At 37.7% G+C, this 10,595-nt stretch overlaps 1 protein-coding gene across 2 annotated transcripts; it reads right to left on the bottom strand.

The window, feature by feature from the left end:
- Nucleotides 1-3,823: 3,823 nt before the first annotated feature.
- Nucleotides 3,824-10,595, bottom strand: stxbp6l (syntaxin binding protein 6 (amisyn), like). Of its 2 annotated transcripts, none has more exons than XM_016267843.1 (6): nt 10,410-10,595; nt 10,172-10,302; nt 9,850-10,099; nt 7,515-7,613; nt 4,892-5,076; nt 3,824-3,876 (listed from the first exon to the last, which is right to left on the bottom strand). In XM_016267843.1, the coding sequence occupies exons 1-6, from the start codon at nt 10,564-10,566 to the stop codon at nt 3,856-3,858; spliced, it is 843 nt and encodes a 280-aa protein (XP_016123329.1). In that variant the 5' UTR covers nt 10,567-10,595; the 3' UTR covers nt 3,824-3,855. The 2 variants fall into 2 exon arrangements, with proteins under 2 accessions (XP_016123329.1, XP_016123330.1); XM_016267844.1 differs by having other exon boundaries at nt 4,892-5,073.

Below are 10,595 nucleotides of genomic sequence, written 5' to 3'. Positions count from 1 at the left end.
TTGGCACCCGCGTCCAGACCTTTGGAAACTCCATGTCTGGTCCCTGGACGGGACGCACCCGTAAGTAGTGAACACCATCACTTCGGCAAGAGCACTGTCTACGAGACACACTTATGCCTTGAAGTGGAACCTGTTTGTCGAGTGTTGTTCTTCTCACCGAAAGGACCCCCGAAGATGCCTGATCAGAGTCGTGCTTTCCTTTTTGCAGCAAGGGTTGGAGCAAAGGCTGCCTCCCTCCACCCTTAAAGTCTATGTGGCTGCGATTGCTGCGTACCACGACCCTGTGGAAGGGAAGTTGGTAGGGAGGCATGGGCCCATTTGAGCCTTTGCAGTCAGTCGAGCTAAAGTTTCTTTCACGTAGGGCTGCGGGCTGTGCGACCCCCAACACGTTCGACCCTGTTGAGATCCTCCGTCACCCTCGGCAGCGGACGCGGTGGAACGTCTGGCGCCGGGCCTTCATGATGAATCCGCAGGAACCGTGGAAGGCTGGGTTCCATATTGAGATCTAACCGGTTCTCGTATATGTATAGTCCACGGTATAGCCATAGAGTCTGTGTTTCCCCGGCAGACTTCTGCCTTTCCAAGAGGGTTACAATCACCTCCAGTTCTCCATATACACCTAAGTGGATGCTATATGTGTATTTGCTTCCAAAAACTCCTTCGGGAAGGATGGGGCTTCCGCAGCGTCCCTGTTCAGAGAGGAGCGGGTACGTTTTCCCAGTGTTATCCAATCTCACTCAGTACGGTAGTGCTTTGAAAAATGGTGAGTGGAACTACTTGTCCCGAGCCCCGGCCTACACCAGATAGGGGCGCAAGCGGCTCGCACAGGGCACTGGAAGGGGCAGCACCATGGCGCTTTGGTAGGGATCCCAATTCGTCAGTCACCGACGTGACTCAGAGTGACCGACTGAAACGGAACGTCTCTGTTACGTATGGTAACCCTCGTTCCCTGAAGGAGGGAATGGAGATGACACGTCCCATCACCACGGTTGCTGTACCACCACTGAGCGGCCGGGTTGCTGGCTCGGCTCCTCAGCAAAAACCTGGTATGCATTGCACCTGTTGCCTTATTATACTCACGCTGTGATCAGCGGCAGCTGGATGCAATAATTGCATGCCAATGTGCATTGGTTCGTTTAGTTTACACTCGAAGCAGATTGCTCTATCGAAGCGATATCCCAATTCATCAGTCACCGACATGACATCTCTGTTCCCTCCTTCAGGGAACCAGGGTTACCATATGTAACCAAGACGATATATATAGGTCAACAAAAAATACTTAAGTAACATGACATTTAATTTCTTTGGGAGGGTTTGCCTTCACCATGCTTCCTGGAAGTAAGGGTAGGAACTTGACAGCCTCATGTGACAGGAAGGAAGTGAACACCTTTTTCTTTTTTTTTCTTCAAATCCTTTATTTGGTTGTTTGCTTGCATGTCATTGAGAAATAAAACATGAATAACATCTAGAAAAATACTTGCAAAAGGAAAATGACAACTATAAACTGCGGCAACTATAGTTGCCAGTGGGCTAGGTCATTCGGTGTTCATTTGAAGATCCGGTACAACGTTAACTCAAGAGGGAAGATGCTCTGCGAGTCAATACGCAATTGATGTTCAATTCCCGTCTCATCGTCAGAAAGTCACGAACCGCACCTTTGGCTTTCACAGCTCCTGGAAACATAACTCCCGGTCAATATCACACCAGCGAGGCACATCGACAATGCTAAATAATATCGATTGATGACCGTAACGGTTTTCTGAGGGGCAGATTATGGTATGAAATATATCACATCAGATTATGAAATTAGAGAGAATTAATCCGCGCAGTGTCATGCACAGTCCTACAAGTCATCAATCCTGCAGTCAAGCGGTGAGTCTTGACCTTCATTCGGTCTCAGCACAGGAGGCTGTATGCAGTATGCTGACCCAGCAGTGCTGTAGCTACACTGCCTCAACACCTTCACACCAAGTGTAAATGCTACATCAATTAACAAGAAATATGTGTATGTGGACATCTGGTATTACAAGAAATATGAAAAAAAGTCAAAGACTGAGACCACAAATCAGGATGCATCCAGTTTTCATTTTTCTGACTTGTAAATATATGCGTTGTGTTACAATAAAATACTTAAAATATTAATAAAATAATGCACTAAATATATAAAGTAGTACATTAAATCATTTATATATCTCAAACTATGCTGATATTTTAGTCATAAAATAATATACACACACAATAAAACATACATTTCAGAATTTCTTTTTCTGACATTTGTTATGTCCCCCTTTTACTTTACTGCACTTAACGCCTTACAAGTATATATATATTTTTTGGTCATTGGTAGATGCTTTTCTGCAGGATGTTGAACTGTTTATATTCGCGCGCCATCTAGTGGACAGAAGGCGCAAAGACAACCACCACATACATATAAATACAAAAAAATGCAATACACATTTCACTACAAGTGGGTCCCGTGTCATTTATTGCTCAAATGATGGGTGTTTACACATTTAACATGTTTTAAATGTGTACAGGAGCACAGACAAAGACAGATACTATTCTCTGTTACACCTATATTATGAAATCTAAAATGGACATGAAAGCAATAGGCTATAACACATAGGCCAAGGAGACAACAAAATGACAGCATAAGGACAACAGCAGAAAACAGGATGCATCACACATGCCAACACCAAACAGGGAGTCCGACTCCATGCGGAAAACACCCTCTGGCCTCTTATGGCATGTAGCTCCTGCTACTGCTGATAACAATCACACAAGAAAAGCTGACTGTTATCACATTACACAGAATCAGGAGACGAAGCCAGCATTGACAGAAGAACAAAAGTGCGCAATTCAAACACAGATCACACTCAAATAAACACGGTGTTCACAATGCAATAAAACAGCTTATAACATCTTTAAAGAACTTAATCTAAAAAGCAGATAAAAGCAGCTTCCTCATGTGATCAGAACTAAACATCAGAGGGCCATACAGCCATTCACGAGTATCTCTATGCATTATCAATTGAAGTAATTTACCACGGTTAAAATTAACCATTATCATGTGAGCAATCATAATCTGAACCCCCATTAAATATGTAAAATATTAAATAAGTAATGTCACTAAACTTTCAGTTATGTTAAAATATATGTGTGTGATATATATATCATATTTTAAGAGTTAAAATAATTACTATATTGTTAATGGAAAAGAAATGGTGCTTCCAATAAACTGAAGTGCTAAACCTACAGAAATATCACCCAAAAGTGACCCTAACCCTTAAAAATGCCACTTCACAATGTGTCGATATATGTGTAAAAAAAAAATAATAATAATAAAATGCAATTACAATCTGAAATGCTGTAGCTTGCAGAACAACAATGCAAAAAGATTTTTAATCATTAGTCAACATAAGTGCAGCTATACCCCTTTCATTTCAATGTGATGCATTACTTCAAAGGAGGCAATTTCTTCTTGTTTTGCAAGAAAAATAAGAGAAAAACAAACTGTTTCAGTAGTATTACACATCGCAGCAGAAAAGGATCAGCCACCTGCTGCTATATTATACTGTGCTTACTGTAGAAAGGGCAGAATAAACAGATCTGCAAGTCAGGCCACAGCACACCACAACACAACTGCTTAAAATGCTCAACGGCTTGCAAAAAATACATTAAGAAAAACTAAATACATAAATATGAGTCCAATCTGCAGGTGAAGAAGCTGAACAAAATGCCTTGCACTCAAAAACAGCATTTGAATTAGATGAGAAGTTAGTTCAAAATATCCAGTGACCAGATTATTAGGAGCTTCTTTTTAAAAAAAGTGTATACAGGCCTTCAGGAACACCTCTAAATCTGCTTCAGAGTCAGCTGTGGGAATAAAGAAAAAAAGTGATGCTTTAGTTTAATTAATTGAAATGGTTACTAGTTATACACAACACAATGCTGTTTTCCCCCGTCCAGAACCCACCCATAACTGCTCCTGGCTGCATATTTCAAATAGTATATTATTTATTCTACCATTCAAAAGTGTGGTGCACTTTTATTCAGCAAGGATGTATTACACTGATTGAAAGTGACAGTAAGACTTTTCCACTGTTAGAAAAAACAGTTATATTTCAAATGAATGCTGCTCTTTTAAACTTTCTAAAGAAAAAGAAAAAAAAAAAAGTCAGTTCCCACAACAATATTAAGCAGCACAACTTTAACATAATACGAAGAAATGTTTCCTGAGCAGCAATTTAGCAGATTAGAACGATTAGACTGGAGTAATGGCTTCTGAATATTCAAGCTTTGCCATCACAGGCATGTGTTACATTTTAAAATACATTAAAAGAGTTTTACTGCATATTGATCAAATAAATGCAGCCTTGGGAAGCATAAAATTTAAAACAAAAACAGTGATTATTTTATATTATATGATTTTATTATATTATAAACGGAGCAATATTAATGTTTAGAGATGGAAACTGAAAAAAAAAGTCAGTTCCCACAACAATATTAAGCAGCACAACTTTTTTCAACATAATACGAAGAAATGTTTACTGAGCAGCAATTTAGCAGATTAGAACGATTAGACTGGAGTAATGGCTTCTGAATATTCAAGCTTTGCCATCACAGGCATGTGTTACATTTTAAAATACATTAAAAGAGTTTTACTGCATATTGATCAAATAAATGCAGCCTTGGGAAGCATAAAATTTAAAACAAAAACAGTGATTATTTTATATTATATGATTTTATTATATTATAAACGGAGCAATATTAATGTTTAGAGATGGAAACTGATATTTTAACACATAAACATGTATCTTTACATCTGTTTCACTGCCTGGTTGTTCATGACAATGTGCAGTTCAGTTTCGTGTAAATCAGAGTAGCTCACCTTCTGCGCAGCTTCTGCAAACTGCTTGGCCCCGTGCAGCAAGTGGCTGGTTTTATCGTCGGCCCTCATCAGACGCTCCCCGCGTTCACTCAGAACCTGACTGGCCCTCCGCATCACGTTCCCCATCTTCCTCACCGCCGGAGGAGACGGGCTGCTCCTGCTCCTGGATGCTTTAACAGCTGCTGCTGTGCAAATATTCAGAAACACACGAGCATCATGTCAAGTTCCAAACATTCTTTTATTTGACACATCTACTGTATAGGTTACTAAATAGACTTACAGACTAGTTTAGTATATCAGAGGAAGTTTCTCTTCCACTGATACTGTCTGCTGCTGGTCTAGGATCAGTTTTTCAGTTTCATGCTTTACTCTTAGTGTGATGGAAAACAAATAGTCCAGATAAGTGACTGAAAGCATGGTTCTAAGATGTGTTTTTTGGTCTCCGTTTCTGATCTTTTGATCTAATGTGAAATAAGCTTGCTTAATTTACTAATGAACATGAAAGGGGACAACAGAAAATGATAGCAGCAGCTATCATACACTTGAAAATTCTGCTATGCCATTAACTAATCTTGTTAATCGCAAGACATGGCAGTCTATGACTAGGGCTGAGGTGTGTGGACTGGTACTCTGCATTTTGTGGCTCCAGGGCAGCTTGGCACCGCTCCCATACATTACACACCATTCATCCATGATCCGCTGTGAAGACTGGTGCCACTTCACTCATCTCCACTCCCCCTCCTCAACGCCTGTCTTTGTGTCCCCGTGTCCCCGCGCATGCCTTCATCAGAACAAAGTGGCCTCTGAACTAATCGGGCCCTCTTTGCAATGGAACCATTCTCTGGCGCTGCCCAGAGATCAATCAGAGCACTACAAACAACCTCCCGCCGACAAAGCGTCCTCTCTTCCTGCCTGGACCCTGACTGATCTGACCCACACAGCAACAAAGACAGAGCAGGATGGAAATGAACCGAAAAGATGCATTTCTAATACACTGCCCAGGGGTCAATGACATTGTTCCTTTCTTTAAAATATAAATTGAAACTGCAATTCATATATTTTGGATACACCTCTTCAATGAGGAGCATGTTGGTTTTTTTTCTTAAAAAAAAAAAAAATAATAATATATATATATATATATATATAAAAGAATAATAAGTATTATTATTATTATTAGGAAAAATATAAAAATATTATTGAAAACAAATGATAATTAGAAGTACACATTATTGAAAATAAATTTAAAAATACCAATAACAGATGTGATATTATTATTGTTATTATTAAAATGCATCGAGATTCAAATTGATTATTCCTGAAAACAAATCATTAATTAATATTATCAATAATAATAATAATAATAGTGTTTTGTCTACTAAGACCCACCAACATGCAAAAAATTGCGAGTGTATTTATATATACACATAATAAATATACAATACACACACATATTCTGTAAACAAACTTTTATTTTGGATTTAAAAATACCAATAACAGATGTGATATTATTATTATTGTTATTATTAAAATGCATCGAGATTCAAATTGATTATTCCTGAAAACAAATCCTTAATTAATATTATCAATAATAATAATAATAATAATAATAATAATAATAATAATAATGTGTTTTGTCTACTAAGACCCACCAACATGCAAAAAATTGCGAGTGTATTTATATATACACATAATAAATATACAATACACACACATATTCTGTAAACAAACTTTTATTTTGGATTAAATTAAATTGCGATTAATCGTTTTACAGCACTAGTTAAATATTTTATAAAATGTAATAAAATTATTTTTTATTACTTTATTTTAAAAAAAACTTATTAAAAGGCATACTTTTTTTGTTTTTAAGGTATTTAAAAAAAAGTTTTTGATGGTTACACCATTACTCAATTCAAAAAAAAAAACAAACAAAAAAAAAGGGCATAAATGTTTTTCAAAACAATATGACACCAATTTGATCACAACGAATTTGGAAAACACACACACACATTTCTACTTACCTTCACGCTGAGGCTGACCCTGGTTTGCTGTCATACTGTTCTTCATTCTGTTCAAAAAAATCTTGCAGCGGTAGATAGCCATATTAACAGAACAAGCATCTGAAATATGAAAAAGAAAGAAAGGAAAGGCATACTTTTTTTTTGTTTTTAAGGTATTTAAAAAAAAGTTTTTGATGGTTACACCATTACTCAATTCAAAAAAAAAAACAAACAAAAAAAAAGGGCATAAATGTTTTTCAAAACAATATGACACCAATTTGATCACAACGAATTTGGAAAACACACACACACATTTCTACTTACCTTCACGCTGAGGCTGACCCTGGTTTGCTGTCATACTGTTCTTCATTCTGTTCAAAAAAATCTTGCAGCGGTAGATAGCCATATTAACAGAACAAGCATAAAAAAAAAACTGAATTATTTATTAAAAGGCATACTTTTTTTTGTTTTTAAGGTATTTAAAAAAAAGTTTTTGATGGTTACACCATTACTCAATTCAAAAAAAAAAACAAACAAAAAAAAAGGGCATAAATGTTTTTCAAAACAATATGACACCAATTTGATCACAACGAATTTGGAAAACACACACACACATTTCTACTTACCTTCACGCTGAGGCTGACCCTGGTTTGCTGTCATACTGTTCTTCATTCTGTTCAAAAAAATCTTGCAGCGGTAGATAACCATATTAACAGAACAAGCATCTGAAATATGGAAAAGAAAGAAAGAAAGAAAGAAGAGAGAAAGAGAAAGAGAAAGAGAAAGAGAGAGAGAAAAGAGAGAGATCTCAGTTCTCCACACATATTCTTTCTACAAAGAGGTCAGTACAGCGATCTGTCTTCCTCAGCCTGCTCACCTCCCATTAGTTTCTGCTGACAGTTGACAAAGCTAGTTTGGCTTGGAGCTCCAGGGCTCTTCTTGTTCTCCGGAGCTCCTGGTGTCTTCTGGTCGGCGGGGGATGCTGGGTTGGCCTGGGCAAGCTTGGCCTCCCAGTAATTTTGACAAGCATGGTACAGAACCTGCACAAACATGCATTTCTCTGCAGCTGAGCTGGCTACCCATTGATCAGTGGTGCGGTCGAACACTAGGTCGAACTCAGGAGTGTCCTGAAAATATGCATTCCGTCAGAATAACAGACTATACCGGAAAATATTAAATACTTTTAGAACAAAATTGTTCTACTGCTATAATTTAACTTTAACTTTTTTTTTGAAGTGTAATGAAAAAAGTATCAGTTTCCACAAAAATATTCAGCAGCACACCGTTTTCAACACTGATAATAATAATAAATGTTTCTTAAGCAGCCAATAATCATATTATAATGATTTCTGAAAGATCATGTGACACTCAGGACTGGAGTAATGATGCTGAAAATTATGCTTTGCATCACAGGAATAAAACAGATTTGAAAATATATTAAAATCGAAAACTTTTTTCCCCCCAAGAATATTACATTTTTTCTAAGATTTAAAAATATTTTGAACAGTATAAAGTATATATTTTTTATATAGTAGCCAAGTTTATGTTATGTACCTATACATATATTGAAATAGGCTATTCACTCGAGTAAAAGGTGTCAACCAGCCCCAGTGTGATCAACAAAGTCAATAGATATGGTCAAAAAAAAAAGCATTTAATATTACATTTTTAAACAACCGACGTTCGAATGTTAAATTAATGTATTAAAAAGTTAACACATTTCAAATCTAAATGACACGTTAGCTCACCTGTTGCTCCAAAATCTTCCAAACACAAAACAACTTTGTAAATTCCTAAAACCACACAAATTTTTGATTAAATAGATAAATCAACACACCTTCTGCTTCCTCGTCCTGCAGCTCTCTTCCTCCCTCGAGCCTTGAAGAGCGGCGAGAAGCGTCCAGCAGCCCTGTCTGTGTCTGCGCCTCAAGCCATCTTTATCCCGCATCTCATGAGAGCCTGCTGGGCGTGTGGCAAGCCCCGCAGAAAGCCCGCAGGCTGTGTGCTATATCCTAGTGAGCTGCCTACTGAGAGAGCACTTTAGGGATCATAGACGCGTCTGAGTCAGTTGAGCTCAAACATGCTGTCTAGTTTAGCGGCGTGTAGACTTGAGACAGAGCCACACACACACACACACACACACACACACACACACACACACACACACACACACAGGAAACTCAGTTAATGATCACGTGCAGCCCGGTTGGTTGGAAGACTCGACACTGATTTTATCAACAGCTGAATAAATTTATATGAAACCAGTCTTCAATTAAGAGTTGAAACCAGTGTTGGGGAAAGTTACTTTTAAAAGTAATGCGTTACAATATTGCGTTACTCCATAAAAGAGTAACTAATTACGGTACTTAGTTACTTTTTATGGAAAGTAATGCGTTACGTAATCTGGACAGGGCTTGCTTGTTTGTTTTTAAAATAATAATTTTGAACTTTGAGAAAAAAAAAATGAAAAAAAAAAATCACCATTTCCACAAAATATTAAGCAGCACAACGCTCTCAACACTGATAATAATAAATGTTAGCACGCAGAATTTGAGCCAATTGCCATTATAAAACATAAATTAACCGATTAATATTACTTGGTCAAATCAACAGTTTAATATTTACATTTCTGCGGATTCATTAATCGTTTTGTGACAAATTACCCAAATCAGTGCGATAACATAACAAAAATTATAAATAATTTTAAATAATTTTTTTTTTTTTTTTTGATTTTGTGCATTAAATACTTTTAGAACAAAATTGTTCTACTGCTATAATTTAACTTTAACTTTTTTTTTGAAGTGTAATGAAAAAAGTATCAGTTTCCACAAAAATATTCAGCAGCACACCGTTTTCAACACTGATAATAATAATAAATGTTTCTTAAGCAGCCAATAATCATATTATAATGATTTCTGAAAGATCATGTGACCAGCGATCTGTCTTCCTCAGCCTGCTCACCTCCCATTAGTTTCTGCTGACAGTTGACAAAGCTAGTTTGGCTTGGAGCTCCAGGGCTCTTCTTGTTCTCCGGAGCTCCTGGTGTCTTCTGGTCGGCGGGGGATGCTGGGTTGGCCTGGGCAAGCTTGGCCTCCCAGTAATTTTGACAAGCATGGTACAGAACCTGCACAAACATGCATTTCTCTGCAGCTGAGCTGGCTACCCATTGATCAGTGGTGCGGTCGAACACTAGGTCGAACTCAGGAGTGTCCTGAAAATATGCATTCCGTCAGAATAACAGACTATACCGGAAAATAAAAGCTGCATTATAAAGGATGGTCACCTTATCGGGGTTGATGCCATTGACCTGCCGCAGCTGCTCCACGGACCACTGAGACCTTTTAGCAAGCGGTCTTGTGCCTCGATACTTCTTAACTTTAGTAATGAGGACTTGAGCTGGTCTGCTGTTAGTAACTACATGGTAACAAGTCTCCATCAAACTTCAAGAACATTGCTCGTTTAACAAACGATTAAACTAGTTACTACTTTAGATACTTTGAGTTTATGAAGAGACACATTACCTGACAGGCAGAGGTAGGTTAAGTAGTCCCTCTTGCGACCTGCATTGAGGAAGGACAGTCCTTTCCTCTTCATCCTCCTCCTCACCTCAATGGCAACCAGTAACTTTTCATCTCTTGGGACAAAGATCTCACGGCTGATGGCTGACTGAATGTTCATCTTCAAAATGCCTTGTATAAATGTTTCCA

The sequence above is a fragment of the Sinocyclocheilus grahami genome, unplaced genomic scaffold, assembly GCF_001515645.1.
Source record: "Sinocyclocheilus grahami isolate Dianchi unplaced genomic scaffold, SAMN03320097.WGS_v1.1 scaffold40.1, whole genome shotgun sequence".
NCBI lineage: Eukaryota > Metazoa > Chordata > Actinopteri > Cypriniformes > Cyprinidae > Sinocyclocheilus > Sinocyclocheilus grahami.
This window is presented reverse-complemented; position numbering and strand designations above follow the sequence as displayed.